This window comes from Drosophila erecta, unplaced genomic scaffold (assembly GCF_003286155.1).
Source record: "Drosophila erecta strain 14021-0224.00,06,07 unplaced genomic scaffold, DereRS2 tig00000055-arrow-pilon, whole genome shotgun sequence".
NCBI lineage: Eukaryota > Metazoa > Arthropoda > Insecta > Diptera > Drosophilidae > Drosophila > Drosophila erecta.
Window position 1 is genome coordinate 14786650 of NW_020825200.1, and position 23313 is coordinate 14809962.

General features: G+C 42.0%; 3 protein-coding genes across 5 annotated transcripts in view; 2 read left to right on the forward strand and 1 right to left on the reverse strand.

The window, feature by feature from the left end:
- Positions 1-225: 225 nt before the first annotated feature.
- On the reverse strand, positions 226-2302 carry LOC6543008 (vacuolar protein sorting-associated protein 72 homolog). Its single transcript, XM_001969857.3, has 4 exons — positions 1885-2302; positions 1692-1824; positions 1313-1613; positions 226-1257 (listed from the first exon to the last, which is right to left on the reverse strand). Exons 1-4 carry the CDS (start codon positions 2016-2018, stop codon positions 770-772), a joined length of 1056 nt encoding a protein of 351 aa, XP_001969893.1. The 5' UTR covers positions 2019-2302; the 3' UTR covers positions 226-769.
- On the forward strand, positions 2152-7096 carry LOC6543173 (transmembrane protein 214). 3 transcript variants are annotated; one of them, XM_001969858.3, is made up of 9 exons: positions 2152-2170; positions 2414-2546; positions 2618-2922; positions 2977-3591; positions 3658-3862; positions 3969-4114; positions 6102-6518; positions 6612-6730; positions 6802-7096. In XM_001969858.3, exons 2-9 carry the CDS (start codon positions 2426-2428, stop codon positions 6914-6916), a joined length of 2043 nt encoding a protein of 680 aa, XP_001969894.1. In that variant the 5' UTR covers positions 2152-2170; positions 2414-2425; the 3' UTR covers positions 6917-7096. The 3 variants fall into 3 exon arrangements, with proteins under 3 accessions (XP_001969894.1, XP_015014474.1, XP_026834132.1); XM_015158988.2 differs by lacking the exons at positions 2152-2170; positions 2414-2546; positions 2618-2922; ... (1 more) ...; positions 3658-3862; positions 3969-4114 and adding exons at positions 4308-4404; positions 5891-6009; XM_026978331.1 differs by lacking the exons at positions 2152-2170; positions 2414-2546; positions 2618-2922; ... (1 more) ...; positions 3658-3862; positions 3969-4114 and adding exons at positions 4341-4433; positions 5891-6009.
- Positions 7097-8329: 1233 nt separating this feature from the next.
- The window catches only part of LOC6543411, a 37086-nt gene continuing 22102 nt past the window's right edge, over positions 8330-23313 (forward strand). Inside the window, exons 1-2 of the mRNA XM_001969861.3 lie at positions 8330-8714; positions 10990-11270. Coding sequence (XP_001969897.2) covers positions 11135-11270 — 136 coding nt within the window. The 5' untranslated portion in view covers positions 8330-8714; positions 10990-11134. The remainder of the gene's footprint in view (positions 8715-10989; positions 11271-23313) is intronic.

Genomic DNA, 23313 nt, shown 5'->3' on the forward strand with positions numbered 1-23313 from the left:
CAGGGTCCACTGAACTAATTCCCTGTAACAGATTCAAATAGAAAAACAATTTTATTCGGAAATTAAAATTGAACGATACACATACACACGCTCAATAATTAGCCAATAAATTATAAATGGAGATTAAATAAGGTTAAAATGATGCAAGTACTCATACTTATTTATTAGGTATTGGGTGTCGGAACAACCGCATTTCCTCCAGATTTTGTTATATATTGCATAGAGTCTGTGTGCTTATCAATTTGACGCAAATTAAGCGAAACAATTTTAATGAACAATCTTAATAGAAGAAACAATTGTTATGAATAATCTTAATAGAAGACTGCGACGCTTTTATTATTAGGGCAACTAAACTTTTAAATAGAACAGTAATCAAAACTGGATACTAGAAATAAATAGGTTTATATATGTTTGATTAGCAAGATAAACTTTCTTTTGGGCATACTGTATTATCATCTTGTTAAGTCAATAAACCGGATGCTGCTAATAAGAAAACAATGAAAGCAGACTATGCGTTGATTATAAACACTCTTCGAAGATTAGGTTTAGGGAAAAACCCTATATACTTCTCCATGGTCGCAATTGTTAGAAATATATTTAAATGAATATGTTAGGTAAACGTTTGCTATTGCCTGAAATATACAAGGGTTGCCAAAAAAGTACTTTTTGATTTGTTATTTAAAAAGTTTCAAAAATTTCTTAACCTTTAATCGATGTGTCTCTTTGTATATAAATTTTTAATTAAAAAACTAGGACAGTGGTAGCAGCTCTATTTGTCCCCGTTTTTGCTGGAAGCTGCTGAAGCCTTCAGACGATTCTCCTTGACCAGCTTACGCCATTCCAGCCATTTGGCTAGCTCGGGTTGCTCACTGCTGCCGCCCTGCTGTTCCAACTGCATGTAGTAGGCCTCGCGCAGAATTTTGAAGGCTTGGATGCTGTAGTAGGGCTGCTGTGTGACCGGGTCAAAGTAGCGGGCTGGTAGTCTAGTGATTGGGCAGATACCATTGCTTGCTTTGGGTGGCGCCATGTGGCGGAAGATGTTCTGGAACACCTTGTCATTGAAATCGTTCTCGATGGTGACGAATGTGCGTTCGCACTTTCCAGCGAGATCCTTTGAATCGCTCGCAGGGTTAGCTCCACGAGTGGGCTTCCGCATCGCAGGCATGGTCAGTGAATGGTAGCGTATAGTGGGCCCAGAGAATGTGCGCTTGGTGGGACGTGATTTCTTCTTCTCGAGCTCCATTTTCTGGAATTTCTCTGTAAATTCACAGATTGTAATATAAATGCTTTTTTGTCTGCTTTTAACACTCACCCAAAGATTTAATGTTTTCTTCCTCGGTTATTTTGGCCTCCTCCAGCAGCTCCTCCTGCGTGGGCATGTAATCCTCCACACGCACCTTCTTTTTTTTGCGCTTGCGGGCATCATCCAATTCCTTGAGGCGTATTTTGGTAGCCTGAGTCTTGATGGCCGTGGATGTGCGTATGGATTTGCGGCCAGAATCGAGGACTGTGAATCGGGGACGTACACGCCGTTTCGTTACTCCACCACCTACTCGTTTCTTGTGCAGGGCCGGTGCGGCTTTTGTTTCCTTCTTGACTGCGGGCTTTGTTTCCTGTGGAAATCATATCTACCATTAAAACTCTTTCAAGGTAATCACAGGATTATAAAGTATTTGAATAATGGCAGGCACCTTATAAGCCTTTGTGTTAACGCCACCGCGTTTCCGCCTTTTCTCGGGCGCCTCTTCCTGATCCGAAACGGGCTCATCGTGCTCATCAATACTGAAGTCAGAGTCCACCACATCCTCCTCTTCGTCTTTTTGCCTGCAGAGTAGATTTTAAATGGCTTATGCATCCAATATTCTTCGAATGATTGGTACCCACTCGTATTCCTGATCCTCTTCGTCCTCCTGAAATCCGCCATAGGACGTTTTGTAAAAGTCGTCCTCCTCTTCCTCATTCAATAAATGGGCTATTTTGTTGCCGGCATTGTTGCGCCGGGAGCGCGATGCAGCCATTTTGGTTATTTATTTATAAAAACTATAAATTATTAATTTTCAATTTGTAAATGTAAACAAGCAGAGCAGTGTGCCCAATGCAACGTGTGTAGTAAATATCGACGGTTGAAAACTTTCGTATGCGTTGCACACGAAAAATTTTTGCAGCCCTGGTAATGAAAATGAAAATTGATTTCCCTGTAATTTAATTGTAATTGGCAGTTGATTTCAACATATTTAAACACGCAAAAAAGCAAGCAACTGCTTTGTTATCGTGTTGAATAGCATTCAGTATTTCAACGACTGGAAGTCGCCCTCATTACTTAAAAACGCGCTGGCCACACTCTCGGCTTGTTGCTTTTTATTCCGCCGGCCGCCTGCATTTCCTGATTTAATTTAATTTCATCGATTAACAGACTGCACGCAACATGTCGGAACAATGGGAGGTGGTCTCCAAGTCGCGCAAGCAGAAGAACCTAGACAAGAAGGTGATTGCGCACAACGAGCAGAAGCGTATTGCGGCCCAGTTGCCAAAACTGGAGGAGCTGTGTAAGAATCTTTTCAAGAGTGCACCTGGCAATGCGATTAAATCTTTGACCGTGCCCTTTTATCCCACGCAGTGCCAACTCAGCGGTATCGCAATTTGTTCGGCTCCAGCAGCAACAACAACAACAGCAAGTCCCATTCCCCTGCGAAATCCAGTTCAAGTGCCTCATCTTCCTCAAAAGCCAATAAGTCGCCGGTTAAAAAGCACACCGTAAAGAATGTCGCTGCCTCGACCCAGAAAAAGACTACATCGTCAGCTACTGCGAAGCCAAAGACCCTGGAGCTGGCCCTGAGGAACATCACCCGGGATGATTTTGCAGCCCAACTGGAGCAGGTGAAGCTCCGTTGTCCTGGCTCCGAGCTGCGCTGGTTAAGCCACGTATGTTTCTTAAGGATTTACCTTATTTCTTGCTCACCTATCGCTATCCCCCAGATTGCTAGCTACTTCAATGAAGCCTTGTCCTATGACTGCGATCCCATCTTCTCCGGCCGCTCGGCTCAGTATCCCAGCAACTTGGCCAGTGCCTCGCTGAAGTACTCGATTGTAGAATTTCTGGCCAGTGTGGGCGAGCAAAACCTGGAGTATTTTTTCTACTCCCTGCTGGATAGCATGTCAACGGATCTAAACAATAATCAGACGGTGGCAGGTTACAAGCTGATCTTGCAGTTGATCGGTCAAAACTGGCCGAACATTTGCTCTAGAAACCTGGCCAAGACTGCGTTGCTAAGGAATTCCTACCAGAATCGCAGCAACATCTGCCTGAGCATCCTGTGGGCCATCGGCCAGGGCGGTTATCAGACGCTAAACGAAGGCGTTCGCGTCTGGCAGAACCTGATGCTGCCCAACCTGGAGCTGAAGCAGTATACCAAGTTTGTTGTCGAGTATATAGAGCGGGCTCTGAGTGCAGCAGCTGCCCGGAAGACAGCGGATCCCCTGCAGCTCAACCAGCAGGAATTCTTTGCCACCTACAATGCACTGAATGCTCCCTACAACAACCTGCCCAAGGAATGGCAGCAAAGTCTGAAGCGAAGTGCGCGTTTGTTGCTTGTAAGTCCGAGAAAAAATTGATAGTTGTCCTATTGCTTTACTGACCTTCCTTCCTCCTGTGTTTAGCAAAGCTATATCAACAGTCCTGTGAAGCATGCCAACATATTCCTTACGCTCTTTCGGGAAATAAGTGCCAGCTCCAAGCAGACTAACGAGATCGAAGGCTGTATTAGTTGTCTGCTCAGCAGCGGCAGAGATGATTGCCTCCGTGTGTGGCGCATGAACTACAAGAAGCAACAGTTGCCTAGCCTACTGCTACTGAAAGCTATTGGTACGAGCTTGTGAAAATCCATTTAATTAATCCATTTCATGTAACATTCTGTACATGCACTTATCGTTAATGTGTTATCTAATATCGAATTCTATCCCTTTCCAAGACGACAATTGGACCACGTCTACCCATGAGTTGGCTACGTCGACTGTATATCACTCTTTTCTGCAAGATCTGGAGAATCTGAACCAAGAACTGCAGGGGAGCAAGCGAAATGAAGGTCACCTAGATAGCTTAATGGAGGTTTTGCTGGTGAGTGCGGCTTAAATAGATCAGAAACTCTAATAATTAGTTCGATATAAGTTTAATGTGTATTGTTTAATTTTATGTAGCTTTCTTAGAAAAATAGTTATTAGATAATGTTATTATTATGTTAGGCGTCTAACCAATTTATGTGAACTGAATATAAATTAGAAACTCGGTTTACAAATTTAAATTTTCACACATCTCTGGTAACACTTTCCCTTGAGCGTTCGTAAGTAGTGTGGCCCTTGTGCATTACCTAGTCTGGTCACATTGCTCTCGTGAAAAGAAAAACGAAGGTATAAACTTGTACAATTGGCAGCCAAAAGTGAATAATTAATTGCAATCGGCACTAAAAAGAATGATTTGAGCTCACTAGACTGCAGTTAGCCGAAATTAACCTCTTTACGCAAAATTAACGCAACAATTAGCGGATAATGGTGATGGAGTTCAGAGGGGACGCTGCCAACGCGACGTCGCTGCGAGAAAGAGATGGAAAGCGCTAGCCGGCGTTCGCCCGAAATTTCTCCGCAATTCAACTGGCTTTTTAAGCCTGGAGTGAGCATAAATATGTGGCCCGCACCTTAATTATCGCGTTCTCGCAGTTGTTGTTGTTGCAGTGCAAAGTGCGTTTCGGACATAAGTGTGTGTGCCATCATTAACGGTTGTGTATTCCGCCGTTATGCACTGGTATTGGTGGCAGCTATAGCTGCACTTTTCCCATAGCGTTGCCATGCGGGTTCCAGTTGCCGCTAAATTTCTCCGAGCAGGGCGGACGTGTTGCTTTCGAAAAGAGAGATAGGCATCATCGTGGGCATGGCCATTGGGCATCATAAATTGCCCCATTATCAGGCAACATTCTTATCAGTACACCTAATTTTCGGCTGATCTGACGCCTATTTTTATTTTCCTATTGACTGATGTGTTCCAGCTGCGATTGGCCACTCGTCACTTGCCTCCCGCTTCCACTCCCCTCTCTCATCCCGCTTGTGCGCACTGTCCTCTCTTCGCCGCTCCTCCGCACTCTCACTCTCATTATTGCACAGTGGTGCAGTTTCGCACTCTCACCTGTAAATCTCGCAACGCCACGATTCCGAATCCCCACGTACCAAAAGGCTGCTTCAACACGTGGCATGTCCACTGTGACCCTGATTCTCGCCGGCCATCTACCATTCTTTCTTTCTTTCACTCCTAAAGCATAAAAGAGACGAAATTTCGAGGGCATAAGCCATAGTTCATTCAACTCTTTGTCCGAAGAAATTTGAAGAAACTATTGTGAGTGTAAATAATACTTTATTTTTGAATAAATGTGAAGCTTTGCCAAGACGAAATTTTTATTATGATAACTATTTAAAAAACACAAAACATTAAATTAATGATTTCATTTTCAAGTTTTCTTTATCAGTAAATATATATAATTTACCGAAAAAGGTAAAATAATTAAAAGCTTATTTGCTTAAAATTTGTGCAACATTTTAATTGAGATTAATATTTTAAATTAGGTCGATTTTAAGTATGCCAAGCGAGTTTTAACTCATAGACTGCAGTTTGAATTTTATTGTTTTGAATCTGAACAAATTGAAATAATAACTACGTATTCAACGTATACGTACGTATTTTTACTTATCCCCCATCGCGGTTTTTGCTTTTCTCAAATCTTAGGTCATCGAGCTCAGTCGCAAAAAAAAAGCTCGGTTTAAAAGCTCAAAAAGTATCGTCATTCTTTTTAGTAAACACAATTGCAATGATAAACACGAAAACTAATTAAATATCTTTTGCGAACAGCTGAAAAAACTAGAAATACTCTTTGTAATCGAAACGCATTGAAATTAAGTTAGAAAATGGCTCAGGTTAAACCGAAAAGTAACAAACAGGGCGGCAAACCAGCGCCGGCCGCCAAAAAGGTAAACAAATCAATTCAATCAAATTATTCCACAATATTATCTTTCTGTAGCATTTAACATGCCTAGTAATTTTCTTATTTTATACTATTTAGAGTGTCCAGGAAAAGAGCAGTGCGCAGCAGAAGAAGAACAAACAGAAGACTGCGGCAGAGAAAAAGAGATGCGGATGCTGCAAGTGGACCTTGGGCAGCATCTTTATCATCGCCCTGATTGCCGGTGCTCTGTACTATGACACCGAGGTCAACGGCAAGGGCGTGTTCGAGAAATCGGCCACCGGCAAGGTGCTGAAGAATGCCGGAGTGCTGCCGCATGTCCAGAAGTCCTGGTACACAGTCATGAGCGCCGGAGCACGGGGCTACAAGTGGGCGGAAGTGAATGTGCCGCCGTACACAGAGCCGGTGATCAAGACCACCGGCGACCTGTGGAAGCTGGCGAGGAATGCGGCCTGCAACGTTTACCAGAGCGGCAAGGGATACTTTGGCGCCAAGTGGCCCGTTGTGGCCAAGTTCGTAAGTGTCTTTCAGTCGGCCTGTGGATGAGGTCATGCGCAAACTAGTTTTGAATTAATCTCTGAATGTTAATATGTGCTATCTATTTTGTAGATTGACCAATACGTGCCCAATTTGTCTAGCAAGATCGAAGCTTTTGCCGCGGGCACTAGCGATTTAGCCGTCAGTAGTTACGAAAAGTCTGCCGCGCTCATCAAGGAAAAGGTGCTTGTGTAAGTAGCCCGCCTGTCTGGCTGTGATTTCTTCGAAAATACATCCCCTTGCGATTTTGATCTTTCTTTAGTGGCCGTTTCTCGCCCGAGAATATCAATCAGGCGCTGAACCAGACGCGTAACGCCGCTCTGGAGTACTACAACCAGTTTCACAAAAAGGTCGACGCATACGCCAAGCTCAAATGATTTTAAGCGTCAGGCACGCTTACCTCTCGAACAGCAACATCATCAGCAGCTGCAGCAGATGCAAACACAATACGCGTCATAGTAAATAGTGAAGGAAGCCCTAATTTTTCGCAATTAGTTAAAAAACCGGAAAATGTTCTATCAGTCGAAACTCAAGAAGCCATTCACATTCATCAACAACTTCTCGTCAAGTCTAATTAGGAAAAAGCAATACGAGCAAATCTTTGGATGCCGATAGTGTACACTAACAATCTAGTAAATTCAACCTCTATACTGATAAATTAGTTAAAGACACGATAAATTTTCTGTTGTACAACATATATTTAAACATTTTTCTCCGAGTTGAGAAAACATTATTTTTAAATTCGTTTACAACGGCTTGAGAGATTTGTGAAAAGTTATATTATCAAAATTTTGTAATCGTAATTATTTAAGTGCGTTTTTTGTAGCGATGCGCGAAGTGTTAACTCTATTATGTTAACTGAACTTAACAATTCCAACTGCATTTTGAAGGCAAACAATAGATTCAAATATTTTTATACTTTTACTTATAGTTTTCTTACATTTGTGTGTACCTTTCCGTAGAATCCCCAATACTTGCTTAAAAGCGCTATACTTTCGATTCGATTTTAAATCTCATTTGTATATTTAATGGAAACACGATTTTGCATAAATAAAATAAAATTGAAAGATGAGAAGTAAACCAGAAAATGCGTTTAAAGGGTGTATTACTTAATGTTTTCTGCGTTTGGGGTATGTATATAAATCACAAGATTTTGAACACACCTGTTGACATGAAAAGCAGTGCAGTTCTGTGTCCCAAGGAACATTTTTACAATTGAATAGTTGTTTGAAAGCAGTGTATATTTCCCACAACTGAATATTAGATCAGTATATTTCCCAGTGAATTTCTTAGTACAGTTCTAAGCAGATTATATGCGTGAAAGCAGTTCATTGTTTGAAGAACTAAAATTTCCCCGGTTCTCCACTCCATTGCATTTGTTTTTTACCCTGTAAGCAGTAAAGGGAAATTCCTAAGCAGTGAATCAGAAGGCAAAGCAGTTTGCATATTTGAAAAATAATATTTTTAAAGTGGAAAAAGTGTTTACAATAATTTTAAGACCTATCTTTAACTACTTAATAAGAATGTCTTTTCCTATGACGTGTTTTCCTATTTTCTCTTAATTGTGTCGCAGCTTACCTTCAGTTGCTAAAATTCTCCCCTTTTAGACTTTCGCCCCTTGAAATACGAGGATTTTCCCGAATTCGCCGCAACGTCAACCGTTTTCGGAGTGCCCCTGCCCCGTCTGCTTTCGGATTGGTCCTGTTCGTGGCTGGCAGGACTCGGCGCTCGTCGCATCGGTTACTTGCAGCGAGGAGGAAACAACAATACGAAAAAGCTCCGGCCTCGGATGCCGCAGTATCAAATGAATTTCAACTCGCGGCGCACGTGTTTTGTCCTTTGGCGCGGATGTGACTTCGAATCCTTATCGCAGAGTGTGGACTTGGTCGCGAAAGGATATCGCGTAGTTGCCGCACTCGATTGCGGTGTGGCGGCTTCCCAACTTTCCCAACATTCCCAACTGCCGCATGTTTTTTCAACTTGTGCGTGACGACACTAAGATCGATCGGCTGCAATTTCGCTCAGTGTATAATATTCGCGAAGCAAAAGTGAAGTTTCGAATTGGAGGCCGCTTTATGCGGCCAGTGAAAGATATTGTCCCCTTGCATCAACCACCAACAAAATACTGACATTCTTCAGTTTATGAAGATATTCGTCGTGCTGCTGACATCCAAAGTGAGTCGAATAACAGCATTAATCACATTAATATTAACCCACCTACACAGCTCTTTCGCATTCATCGTGGCTCGTTTTTCCCTCCTCTAAAAGAGAAGCACGGATAAATCAGAGAAAAACATGCATTTCTCATCGGAAATGAACTCGGACGGGCGACGTGATTTAATGCCAATCGAAAATGCATTTGTTACTCGGGTTTCTTGCAAATTATACGCTTAGCGATACGATTGAAACAGAAAGCAAAACACATTTCTTCAAGACTTCAACTGAAATTCCTGCCAGTTGCATAAACAACCAAGAGTTTCGTGCAAAAATAAATGTTAAATCAAAGTTTTTCCAAGTTGAGATGGAAGTTTTTCCAAGTTCTCCCTCGCCCTATCTGCTTTTGAAGTTCCCTCGCATTTTTTCGCTGAAATCCAGGGCGGAATAAAAATAGGAAGAACCTAATGAGCACGTGTGTTACGGATTGACTTTGAAGTGAGTCCTCATTCCTAATGAGTCTAGTGGTGATATAAGGACGGTAATTAATTCCGTAAACCGCTAAAAATGTAATGGGATGATGTGGAAAGGTGAAAGTTTTTAGTCAATAAATAAACTTTCCACAGACAGCCAATAGCTGTTGTAGTTTTGGACTTTTTAAAACTTTTACAAACATATACATCCATTTGATTTTTGGTCAAATGTTAGCACTAGCAATGTTTTACATATTGGCTAACAGCATTTGTTGCTTGTTTTTCTACCATATAATAATGTTAACAAAATGGAAACCTACAGCTATACAAACCTATACAGCTATTTTAAAATTTAAACAAACTGACAAACGGCTGAACCACAACCAAAATTTTAAAGAAAACTTGTTGGACAATTGGCCAGCTGCCTTTAAAAGGAGCCGACAAAGGCCAAGGACCTCGCAGGACTCTTTGCATGTGGCATTAATTAAGTGCCGCTTGAGGGAATAGAGGTAGACGAGCTTGTCTCTCGTTAATCTTATAACCTTATAAAGAATACATATGTCCGGGGACAACCCAAAAACAAAAAAACGACATTGAAATCGAACCGTTCTCTTGCTCCTTTCGCCGCCTTTCGTCTCTTTCTAATTGAATTTTCTACGAGCTTTTTCCCTTGACTTTTCCTCTTAAAGACCAAGTCGTCTCCAGGTGCTTTTGTGGCTTTTTGGCCGCTGTCCAGGTGATTAATGTGCAACCAGGTTTGTTTAATTAACTTGCATTTATGCCTGAAGTACACAACGGAAGACAAAAGCCAGACGCTAAACTTGATAAGTGGATTTACGTGAATTTGAGTGACTTCACCATATAAGTGACCAGCAGACTATTTTGTGGCACTTTAAATTGGTTGGCTGAACATCATAAATTATGAACATCATAATCGCGATGAAAATGGAGTTAGGTTTGCATTAAATCATCCGAAAAGCACTAGATTCAATTAACCATCGATGAAATGACAACTGCCGTGCGCAATTTAAGCTGATTCCTTGTTAATTTGGTCAGCATTGTTTGACTGGCAACGCAACAACCAACAACCAAGAGCTCATTACCGATCCCCGCCAGCGGATGAAATCATTAAAGTCCTGCGATGACCTGAAGGGTCGAAGGACATGGAGCCGCTATTTATTGAATACCATATCTCTTGGAATGTTCGTGGAGCACTTCATGTGCAACAAAGCGCAGTTCGTGTAAAAATTAACATATTAACTGGCTGTTGGCCTTTGCACATTTGGTGACTGATCAAGGCTAGCCCCGCACACCTTTCAGCTGCCCAATTTATGTGTTTTATGGCCAAATAAAAAACTATTTGAGTGCGGCTTGCGGGATGTAAATATAATTGCGATGGTAAAAGCGGCTCCTCTGACATGGTGGCGATAAGCAACTTGCCACTACAGACAAAATATGGGGGCTTAACAAACACAAACGCACACTTTCTGCTGCAGGGAAAATAAATGAATGCCGCAACAATTTGATAGCTGATAAATGCGTGAAATGTGAATGAGGGACATTTATAGTAAAGAACTGCGCCTTATATCAATATTTGCTGCTGTTAAATTCGAACATGGAATGCGATGGAAGAAGTTGTTTTGCACATGCCAATTCTTAACTTGATTCTGTAAGATACATATAACTATTAAATAATCATAAAATCATTTATTTTGGAGATTTGGCATAGCTGCAAAACCTCAAATTAATTCATTTCAAGAGCTCTTAATTGATGTTTCACCCATAATAGCGCTAATGAAAATGTATCCTCCCTCTCCTTACAGAATGCACTTCAAAAACGATTGAGGAACCAAGCCACTAGCAGTAATGTAAACAAAAATACCCAAAGTTGTGCGGCTAACTAACACTCATCCAACCGCCTTTGAGGTGTGAACCAATATAAGTAAGTAAAATCCGGCTCGCAGGACCATGGCTACGGAGGGGAAGTGCTTCGGTTGCATCGCAACGCCAATCCTCGTAATAATGATAAGCATTTCGAGAGCCTGGACAATGCAACAACACTTGAGTCCTGCCATCCAAGAGCATCCTGCTGCCAAATCCTTGTGTAAGTAGCTCTCACTCGTATTCACACACGTATAATTCAATAATGCACATTTAAAAGCGTATTTAAAGCCCTTCTCTGTGACATGCAGTATGGCTTGTGCTATAAATTAACAATGCCCAGAACCCATAGGTTTATAACAATTAGATACACTCACAATTGTGAGCCAGAATTGGCTATCGAGAAGGCACAAGTTAATTAGGGGACTTCATTTCGTATGAGGCAGTCGGTAAATAGAATAATGTATATCCAGAAAAGTTACTATTGAGAACTGACTTAATGTTGCTTGCCAAATCAAATACAAGTATGGTATATCCGCCATGCTCTTCCTGACTTAATTCCTAGTGTATGAGCACCTTTTTGGCCTAATGCGGTAAATGCCTAAATCAATTATGGCCAGCAGGCGAAACAGAGGACTCGGGAAAATAGGCAAATAAACCAAATGAGCGAGCAAAGAATAAGATCTACTTAGCACATGTAGACTTTAATTAAATCATGGCCAAGAGCAGCGTGAGTACTCTGCCAGGAGACACCGACCAGCCAGCGTGACCTTCATCCTAATCTGCAGGCACCCAGCCGGAGCACATCCTTCGGCTCCGTTTTGGAGGATGGGAGATGGGTCTGAGTTCCGAACGCTGTTGTGCTTGTGGCTTTCAGGGGAGGAGGCCAACGCACCATGGATTTTTATGCTTATGCTAGACATTAATGGGCCATGTTGCTCACATTCTGCACCGGAAAACACGCAACAAATTGCTGTGCCATTTGTGGGGACTTAAAGTGAAATGTTGCATTGCCAATGGAAAAATATTAATTTTTAAAACATTTCTATACAGCAACTCATGTATCCTGTTGCCTTGGCAATAGTTGAGTCGTAAATGCATTGCAATTGTAGTTTAAAGTGCTTTGCCTCAGACTCCTTGGATGCTCGCCTCACTTCTCCATTTCAATCGGCCCAATAAAGCCAGAAAAGAAACAATTGCTTTATTTGTTAGCCACCTGCACTTGTGCTAGCTTTTCTGTTGCCAGAGTTTTTCCCTTTCTACACGTAGAAAGCTTCTGCTTTTCCTTCTGCATCTGCCGGATGGCTATTGACTTTTCTCGGCTGCTGACTCGGTGATGTGGGCAATACCAGAGGGAAAAACCCGTCATAAGGGAACTCCGCCGGCTGTTCCACACCTTGTCGTGTTTTGGGCAAAAGTCAGCCGCAAAGTGCAGACAAGAAAGTCGAAGGAAGTGCAGGCGAGGATGGGCAGGATGCGAGGGTGCCTCCACTCCCGAAGGACTGCAGGACCCGGCTGAGGAGTCCGGAAAAATCAACTCTGACTTCCCTGCTGTTCAACTGCGACTTGGCCAGAGCGATAAAGAAATGCGGGAAGCAGGAAAATGATCGTAAAATGATTTTATTGTCCCACAGGCTGGCCGCACAATTAAACTCGAATTTGTTTGAAATCCTGAAACCATCAAGGGGAATTTGTTTAAAATTCAAAATTCCGCTCAGGCAGTTGTCGTGCCAATTAATAAAAGTTACGATTATTTTGTAGCAACAAAGCAGATTAAAGAGTGGCGATTGTGACTATTGTTGCCTCGTTTAAGAAGGGGCATAAAAATGTTAATAAAAGGTGTTTTCATGCAGTATGTTTTTAAGTGCTATTACAGGAAGTCATTTTAAGCTGCTTTTACAACTGTGTTTTACAAAATAACTCAGTTTTCAATGGAGTCGCGAGTAATACAGAATTAAATTAATGACGAAATAAGCAATCATTAAACTTAGTTGCTATTGATTTTAGCTAGTTGCACTCCTTTCCCTTCGAATGGGAAAACGAGCAAGTAACCATGGTTAATTATTCCGTCAAGAATACAAATGAATGCTATTTAATAATCATAAATTTCCTGGTAAGGTGGCTTCGAGAACAATCGCACAGACGTACATGTGCACGAGAAAGCAATTTTATTTCCCATCCGATATTCCACTTTGGTTGGGCCCAACTCCATGCCATTGTTGTGTGGCTGTTGCCCTGCAATCAGGACCCTTGGCTATTACGGCGTGGATATAAGGAAACCATATAAATACAAGCTCATAAAAATCATGGCTGCATGTCCTTTGTGTTGAATTGTGGCGTAGTCCTGCCCCTACAATTGCTCGCCGCATTTTTTTAGGTCAGCCCAGATGTTTTTCATGTTTACTTACCAATGTGTTATGATGTACTTACTGAAGCGGTTGTACTTCCTCCACCATTAGTTAAAAATATCAGTTTGTTAGCAACCACCAAACATCCTCTTCAAAATATCATTTGGGAACGGAACTGATGATGTGGTACAGCTCCTGTTCTCTGGACAGATATTGCATTTAATTCCGGCTAATATGCCAAGCACGTTGGCCGAAATGCAATCTAATTTGAATGACTTAACGTAGGGCAAAAACAAACGGATGCCATGTTCCTGGGCCAGAAACAAATGCGAGTTGCACATGTGGCAGATATCGCAGCTATGCGGCTGCAGTCAGATGCAGATAAGCAGGATGTGCTCATCCTGCAACGCCGTATGCAACTGGGTTCAAAAATGATTTGATTCGGCCAAAAAATATTATAGGTTTCGAGTAGAAATATTTATTGGGCCAAAGGATAGACTCAATACTTATAATACTTGTTAAATACTTAAAATATTTATAAGAAGAGCTGATTCTATGTTCAGCGGTAATTGAAATGTAATAAGAAGGACCTAACGATTAGTATTTGCTCAATTACGATGAAGTCCATTCACTCGTGTACTAGACTAAAACCAATTTCGAGACATGTGTAAATAATGATTTTGTTCTGCGGTCGCTGGAGTGCGTTGTATTCGTTCAGCTGAAATAATCGTTGGACATAAATTCCGGGCAAAAAATATTAGCTTGGGGTGCCATTCACCTAAAGCGTCTAAAACAAAAATCCACAAACTTTATTTGTTGTGAGTTCTGCCCCTTTTGTGTGGCATTGGGTATACTGATTTGCTGGTGTCATTTGCCGCGACATTTCTAGGAATTTATATTCATAGTATTCATGTTATATACCTGTATTGTGAAATGTTATTCAAGAAATGCTTTTACTTGCATGGAATTTTCTTGCTTTAAGTGCATGCAAATTCACTTGACTTGCTCTTGTAATATTGCAATAAAAATACTTGTAAAAAATTGGGAAACTAGGATATTGTTCCACCGGTTTGAGTTAACCACTTAGTTCCTGGACTGCCTTGTGGTGCGTCCAAATCCGCAGGACATCTTTTCCACTGCGAAAACATTACCCTTACGAGGCACAAAAGTTGACATATGTAAGCGGCGATGCACATATATGGCCCTTAACTTACAAATATACAATGTAGAGGCTTGTGGTGTTTGTGACAATAGGCCAAAAAGAAATCAAAAACCAAGGCACACATCTGCACATGGTATAAATTTTCGGGGGCTTTGTTGGGGGTTTGGGGCGAAAGTCGCCTACCAAAGCCGTTCTGTTAGATTTATTTCCGTTTTTCTCACTTTTGTTGCTACTTTTTGTTTAGTTTTGCTCGGAGTTTTTGGCTGTGTTTGGCAAGATATGTGGGTTTATGTCGGGTCTAGACTTAGTTTAGTGTTTTGCATACCCAAGTTAAATGAACGTTTTTTGAGCTTTCATTTTAATATCGGTCGCTTTTTACACGAAATATATTCATTCTTTATTATTTGTGTGTAACAATATGTCATTGAATTACGCGTATATACTCGTATGTTAAAGAAAAGTTACGACTTTGAAATTATGCTAAACTGTCAAGCAAGTTGTTGCCACGCCCACAGCAGCAAAAACCACGTTACACCTATCGTTTCACAAGCACTCGGATACATTTCCCCATCACAGAGTTTCCACAGACTATTTAGACGCTACTGCAATGCGATACTGGGCTTAAAACTAGAAGGGCAGAGTGTGAAAGACCCAGGAGCAAACAAACCAACTACAAACGGCAGGAAAATAGCTCCACACACGCGCTGCAACAGTGAGCACTCAATACATAATATATTACCAAATAATTTAATACTAGCACTTCGCTTAAGTCATTCTAATAGTTACGATCTAAAGTCATCCATTATAAAGTAGAAAAGCACGGTATTTTTCATATATTTTATGTATATTATTACAAAACGAGAATAATGTTCATTTGCAAAGGGACTTGGAGAGAAATTAAATACACTACATGGGAATAGCCCATTGATGGCAGTGCCCACTGTACCCGAAGTGCTCCAAACTAGCAGTAACCTTTTGACGGTCCCATCGGCCATCACCACGCTCCACACTCCCGATTGTAGTCGGCTGATAAGGGAGCTCCTGGCGGTGGCAGTGGCTTGGGAAATGGTGGGTTGGGCAATCGCGAAGGGATCCTGGCGGAGCACAGAGGAGAGGCTGCAGCAGCAACAACAATTTCGCTAAATTACAAACAATGCTTATTTGTTGTTTATCTGTGCAAAGCATCTCTGTGACACTTTCAGGCCACGGCAGGACGAAGGACCAAGGACGAAGGACGAAGGACGCAGGGAAGGAGCTGAGCCAATGGAGGGGAACCCCCTTCGTTCGTAATTGAGTTGATAAAGCTTTCGGTGCGACGCACTCGCACTGTTTGCGTAATTTGTGTAATGCATGCAAAGTTAATTACCTCGGGGAGCTTGGTAATTAGAATTGTGATTGAACGCGCCTCGCAGTGCCGCTGACATACCACTCCATCCCAACCCATCCTCCGTCATCCTAACCCATCCTAACCCATCGTAACCCATCGCAGCCCATCCTGAGCCATCATAACCCAGCCCTCAACACAATAAATTGGATCTGACAGAACCTCTATGGGCCTTCTACATCTGTCTGAGCCACCTGATTGTTCTGGTCTCATTTGACGCGTATTGTTGGAAAGTTGGCAGACGCTTTTCAATTAACACGGCCGGAAAGTTTGTCATTATTTTCGAATATTTTTTGGCAAAATAAACTCAAACTAAATGAATACAAACTTTGCAGACAAAATTCGTGGCAGGTGCGTTAAGCAGCTTCATGAAAAAATTAAAATGTATAAGAGCGCTTCTTCATTCTATTAGTTCAATTAACTACATGACCATTTGCTAGTCCACTTCGGTTACTTATTGCATTTCACTTAATATGCCTTATTTTTTATGCACGAAAGGCGAAAGTTATACAAAACTCTTGCCATCAATTGGGCAACTTTTTTCAATATCTGGAAGTGCAATCATTTTGCAGTCGCCGAGCAATTTAAAAGGAAAACTTTGTTTGCATGTCGCCACTGTCAACATTTAAAATGCACAGGCAGATGAAACGAAAAGTACTTATGAAAGAATTTCAAGCTGTATAAATGTTCTGAGTTTGATTTTGCACCACGTTAATTCGACTTAAATGTGAGTGTGGTCCTCAAATTCAATAAGATTCATATGTACCCAAGAAATGTTCTTTTTTCTGGTGCTTTGTAGTACTGTTTTGCGTTTATATTTTCTTTTCGATTACTTGCCTGTCGGATGTTGCCAATTCCTCGGAAGTTTTCTTTGGGCCAATCAATTAAAAGCCATTTTTGGCTGGTGTGTTAGTTTTTTGGAGTGAAAGTTCTGACGAGTGAATTGGCGGCTGACGAATACAGGAAGTTCTGTCAAAGTTGCTAGGCAGTGAGCACTGTTCATTGCTGAAAATTTCAAAATTTCTGCGCCTTTATTGCTTCATTTCGAAGTTAAGATGTGTGGCTAAACCACTGAGCACAAACAGTTTTGCGTGGCAAGTACCTCAAACGTCAAAGGCGTCTTAGCACTCAATGTAATTGAGCAACACTTAAGCAATATGCGCCTCATTAGTTGCCCTGCAAAACAAACAAGCCAGTAGCAGTGGAGTTCTCCAGTGAGAACTAAGCTCATATGACAGCACACACTCCACACTTCGTGGCAAATGGGGGAGGCAAGTTCACAGCAGAATGATTTCCGTTGGCCCCCAAACCGGAAGCGGAATCGAGAAGAGCTGCGGGAAACTCTAGAAGGCAGCTGGTTAACTGGGCGCCAGCCAGATGACTTGGTTTAGATATCCATATGTATGACTACGTGCCATACTCAGCTCTGCTGTTCCGGGGACTCAACTTTTGTTACGTGCCTTGCTTAATTTGCAGTTTATGCTCCTCAGGTCTCGATTACAGATCCCAGTTCCCAGTTCCCAGTTCCCAAGCTCGGAGGAATGCATCGGAAGTTGGTCTTTTCTTTCGCTTGTTTTGCCATTTACCAGCTGCAACAAGTTGCACGAGCAAAGAAATATAATTAGAGACGAGCAAGCTGCGCTTGTTTGTGCAACACGGACTCGCCATTTTCATCGCTGCCTGGAAAGTGTCTTCATTCGACACTTGCAAGCTTATTGATGTTCTAGTTTTACAAATAAGTTTCCACTTCTATACATGCAGCAGTTCTTTCCTGTTATCACTTTTCTATCCAAACATTATGGTAATGATGGTTACTTTTGATAGTTACTTTTTAGTTATGCTTTTTGTTTATTGCTGCTCAAGTTAGCATTACATTTTCCTGAGTAGTGCTTTAATCAGCAATAACCGCAAGTGCAGTTGATCTTAACTTAGTTTGTAGTCAATTTTAGGTAGTAGTAGCGCCAATTGGAGCTACAGTTCATGCTCCTATTTGGCCAAAACTCCATTGTTGCGATGCTGTGTGTGCTCCAATCACGCTAATCAACCTGGCTGCATAATTAAATGCAAATTAACGTGGAAGTGGTAGGGCTTCGATTGCTACGAACATTTGGGGTTCCTGACAGGACCCAGATATTTCGCCAAAATGCTGGCTGGAAATTGGTTGCATTGTTGAGCGGCAGGCACATGGTGCAGTTCAATCTGGCCATTAACCCAAGGGAGCGAATCCGCCGGGCAGGATTAGTGGATTGCACCGTTCGACTGCAATTTTCATAAGCTTCGCCATGGTGTTTTCGGCTGAAAAGCTGTCAAAATGTGGGAAATGCGCGGAAGAGCCACAAATTCGCTGCAGGACAAGAGTGGAAAGTTCGCCATAAATAGAGAAACAGGAGCAGGTTTTTCATTTAATGTTGAAATGGTATGCCTAGTCTAAAAATGTATTCTCAATTTCCGTTGATAGCCGTTTCAGAAAAAATTAAGCTTGTTTTATATATGTGTGCTCACAGCTCGCTTATAATTGTTTTATACATTTCACAAAATACAAAGCTGTCCTTGAAAATACAGTGAAAAAGTCACGTTTTCCAGATTCTACGTTCAAAACCAGCCGCTACAGGAACATTCGGGGCCTCTTCTTGAAGTTCCTCATGGACAAAATATTTTTCAATCGCCGTATGTTTTCCAGATTTCGCAGGTGAACAGGTATCTTTGGTTTCAACAAAGCCCGGATCTGCGGCTTGCTCAGCTGCACCTGGATCCCAATACTGCCGTACTCCTTGGGAGCAACGGCAGAAGAGTAACTGAAGTTCAGGGAGCCGTCAAACAGCGGATGCTCCTTGGTGTCCATGCCACCGCAACTCCGATCGAAGAGTCGCGAGATGGCTTCCCTGCCGCTGGTCATTCGCTCCACGCAGCAGTACTCATTGGTAAATTTGAGCTTGTACTTGAACACATCCTCGTGCTGCTTCAGAATGTCCACCTCCGATGCCGTGGTGGCCAGCATGCCGAGATGGTTGTACGTCTCCTGCTCGAAGAAGTGAATCTTGTGCGACTGCGAGTGGCTTCCGGGCGCAACCAGCAGCAGCAGTTCGTCCAGCTCCGACCTGCCGGTTGCATCCTTGAGCAGCTCCGCCAGGACATCCATGCACTTGCCATCCGGAGCACTGCGTCCGTAGTGCGGCCTAATGGGTCGAATGCACACGCCCAGACTTGAATTATACGTCCTCAGCCAACGACCCATTGCCACTGCCATTCTACTGCTCCTCCTCCTGTCCACCGAAAAATGCGAACCCTTGCGCAGAATTGACGACACTGTGTTGCCCATCCTTGATCAAATTTCGACGACCTACTGAACAAAACCTAATTTAGCAATGACACATTTCCGTATGTCAGATTTCGAAAATTTGACGCGGTTTTTGTGGCAGGTTTTCAGCTGATTCTACAGCTTATGTGATTGTTGATCTTATGTGCTGAGTGCAGTGTTTCGTATAATTCCAATGCTGTGATGGGTGATATATGGTTAAGCAGAAAGCAGAAGTCTTGAACAATCACAAGGTGTGCAACCGATTTCCTCATATCGGCCGACTGTTTGTATAAATTCAGCAGTTTCCCTGGGATTTTCACATTTGTTCCCCGTCCGTCGCCATGAATCGTTCGTCTCAAATATTCCTGGAGTACATTGAGAACTTAATTTCCGTGGAAAGACCGCCTGGTGGACTCGTTTCCCGATCCTCTGGCATGAAATCCATACGCATTTGGTTAGGTGGCATCAACGATGCGCACCCAAGAAAACCGAATCGAATGCTCTTACCCTGGAGGCATTTCAGAATGAACAGAGCGATCGGAGAAGCTGTGAAAAAGCGGAAAGGAATTCGCTCCTAATCAACCTAATGTCGCATAGAACAATTGTAAATCAATGAATAAATATATAGTTCTTGTAACTCCGCTGAATTATTGTCAATAAAATAAAATATTAATTATGCAATACGCGCTGGCTCTTTCAAATTAATTTGAACAAGTTGATTTTATGAGCCTTTATAATAGCTCGCGCAAATAAATGCCATAACTCACGGAGTTTACAATCCAAAAACGAAATAACGATTTCATTTTTATGCCGCCATCTGCTTCGCTTAGGCTAATGAAGCGTTCGGAGAATACCAGCTTTGCATTGGCTCGTCCATTAGCCAATTAAATAAATTAAAATAATATTCACTGCCGTGGCCGGCAGATAAATACAAAGGCACCAGCTCCACCAGCAGCTGAGCATAATGGAAACATATTGCTGGCAAGGAGGCGAGCAATAACTTCATTAACTTCGCTGGAGCAGGACGCTACATCAGATCCTTAAAGGGACCAGATACCCAAGTGGAATCAATAAGTCGCCGGACATTGTACCAAAAAGCCCAGCACAAAGTCAGCCTCAAAAGAAAGTGGTGAAATAAAAGAAAGGACCTCGATGAGCCGCGGTACGAGTAAGCAGATCAAGGACCTGGGAAAAACCATCATGATTTATTTACTTTTGAATGTCTTTCAGCTCAGACTCTTGACCCCTACCTGCGGTTCCGCACACATTTGCCCAGTATTTTATTGGCTACGTGCAACTGCGCAAACAAATTTACATGACACTGAACTGAAAGGTGCTTACCCACCTGCTCCAGCTGCCTCCTCCGCTCTCCACCCGAATTCCTCGCCCCTTGGAGCACTTTGGAGCCCTCAAACATTATTGAAAGATTGATGAAAGTTGCGGCGCAGGAGTTTTTTGGCTTTCTCGTTTTCTAACTATCAAGCGAGCAGCCCAAACGGGAAAATTCCCGGCAAGATAAATGACTTGAGTTTCTTTTTTACGTACGAGTGTGTATATATATTATACAATGTGTATCTGCGGAAAATTATTGCTGTGCCTGAATGCTTATAATGAATAATGAACGATTTTCCGCCCCCCTTTTGCGTGGCGTTTTATTGTGGCCAAACAATAAAATGCCTCGGCCATCCAGTAAATTTGCTTGTGGCCTGGCCAACAGAAGAGCCCGATAAGGTCAAATTTGGCAAAGCGTTGATATCCCTTCACACTTTGATTTGCTTTCTAACTTCGGGGCTGGCATCGGTATATATTAATAGCTTTTTGCGTATGTGAGCACATACATATATTGCTGGCCAGCTTGGTGGGTGTTTCTAGGCCCAATTCAACCGTCAGCAGCTCATTCAACTCGCTCCCATTTGTCTGCCTTTCGGTCGATTTGGCGGGGGTTCGTTTGATTGAACGCTGCTCATAATTGATACATTTGCAATAGATCTGGCTGACCCATATTTTCTGGGCTCCTGCTGACCATGCAGTAATGATGAAATCGGGATTCCCCCAAAACTGGGGTCATTGCAAACGTTCATCTGGTAATAATGACAGATATTTTTAATTAGGGCGCTCAAGGGGTCAGTGTAAAATGTAAAACATGAGCCTGCATCAATGGGATATTGGATATGTGAATTAAAGTAGCTACACATTCAGTTTTTGAAATTCTTTATAAATAAAAATGTGCTTTTATTCACATGGCTTAAGGAATATTTATGAGCTTTGGCGACCTTTCCGCATACATGACGTCCAGGCGACTTCCGTTTCCGGTTCAGCTGCGACATGGGAAAACTTTTAGCCTTTATCGTTTGAATTTCTGAAGCCATTTCTATGCGGTCCTTTTCCGTATAAATAAATTCCAATGCCTGCACATTTCTTTTGTTTTACTCGAACCTCTTCCCCTTTCCTTAAACTTTAACCCTGTAGCATCGGCATGCATTTGGCAAGGAAATTTTTCTCGTTTCTGTCGAGTAAGGATTGTTTAGCATTTCCGCTTAAATTTGTTTAGCTCGTAATTCTTCGATTTTCATTTACCCAATGGAAAATACATATTTAAATGAAATGCAACGCTGTCAGTTGAGCAAACTAAGCGCCTTCAAGCCACAAAAATTACACTTTCAACTGCAGCCCGGCAGAGTTTTCAGCTCTGACATTTTAAGTAGGCATTGTCGTGTGGGGATATACTGGGAAATTTGTTGGGCGTAGAAGCGGGAAAACACTGCCTAGAACAGAGACTCTGTTGTTTGTTTTGTGATTTCCCAGCGACGCCGCACTCGTTGGCCCCACAATTATGATCACACACACTGCCTCCTCGATTCCGAGCTGGAATTGAAATAGAAATAGAAACAGAGCAATGACTGGGGCTCCCTGGCATAATAGCCCAGCACACAGTGGCTGCAAAAAGTATGCGAGCACTCACAGAATCACTCGCCAAGTTCTGGCTTTGTGTTCATGTTTGCGTTCATGGCTGGGTAATTGCGGCAACGCCTTTTGGTAGCGCAATTGTGGCATTTTTGCAAGCGAACACAGACCAACTGAGCACACTGCAAAAATAATCACTTTCGAGAGGAATAATATTTATTTCCCTATAATTCTTATAATATGAAATAAATTAAGTTATTACAATACCATCATTTAAACTTCTTGAAAAAATCCATTCGATTACAAGTTTTTAAGACATGAAAATACCAAAGATTTTGTTGCAAATATTAAATGTATATCAATTCCCCATTCATTTTTTTCAAATTTAAGTGCGCAATGCAAAATCACAAAGCCATTTATAAAAGTCCAACGAGTCTTCACTCCATCAAATTGGCCCCAGTTTCTTTCTGTCACCGCCAGATGGCCTTTTAGCCGGTTGTTTTCAGCACTTAAGTATAGTAAGTAAACGGATGTTGACTCGCCTTTTGTGTTTTTTATGCAGGCGGTTGTCGTTTTTTGTTTTGTTTATAATGCTAATTGTTGGCGCGTGCTTTCTATTCATTTGTAACGCGACTTAAAGTAATAAAATAATTAAATAATTATTTCTTTTCTTCCCAGCAGGTCGGGGACCTTAATTTGCTTGGGGCTTATTTTAAACGTATGATTTAAGAGCTTTGTCCACGCGCGCAATTGTTAGACGGTTTTCCCCCATGAAATGTTTTTATTTAAGTACAGCCAGGCACACACGACCAAAGAACTTCAACGGCGATTTTTTGACAGTTTTATGGCCTTTTCAGCTGTTTCACCCCCAAAAGCGGTATGATACTTTCGTCTGGTGACTTATTGGCGTAAAAGTTTTAGAGCCTTTTGGCCAACAATGAAGGCCGAAGGCCAGTCAGCAGCAGAGTTTCAGATCGCTATCCGTATCTGTACTTTGCTGCAAAATGTACAAGTATGCCATAAAACATTTTACAGTCGTGCATCTGCGGCAAGACTTTTCACAGATTTTCACAGATTTTCACAGAGCTGGAAAACCGACAGAAATGCACACAGGTTTTCCGTTTGACTCCAGCTTCTAATGGAGAGCAATGTGATGTGGTTTGTTCTTGC

Excerpts from the sequence above, each read along its gene's own strand:
- LOC6543173 (XM_001969858.3), top strand. The coding sequence starts at position 2,426 with ATGTCGGAACAATGGGAGGTGGTCTCCAAGTCGCGCAAGCAGAAGAAC. Across the intron at positions 2,923-2,976 it reads AGCTGCGCTGGTTAAGCCAC|ATTGCTAGCTACTTCAATGA; the intron begins GTATGTTTCTTA and ends GCTATCCCCCAG. Across the intron at positions 3,592-3,657 it reads GAAGTGCGCGTTTGTTGCTT|CAAAGCTATATCAACAGTCC; the intron begins GTAAGTCCGAGA and ends TCCTGTGTTTAG.
- LOC6543008 (XM_001969857.3), bottom strand. The coding sequence starts at position 2,018 with ATGGCTGCATCGCGCTCCCGGCGCAACAATGCCGGCAACAAAATAGCC. Across the intron at positions 1,614-1,691 it reads TTAACACAAAGGCTTATAAG|GAAACAAAGCCCGCAGTCAA; the intron begins GTGCCTGCCATT and ends TGATTTCCACAG. Across the intron at positions 1,258-1,312 it reads AGAAAACATTAAATCTTTGG|AGAAATTCCAGAAAATGGAG; the intron begins GTGAGTGTTAAA and ends GTGAATTTACAG.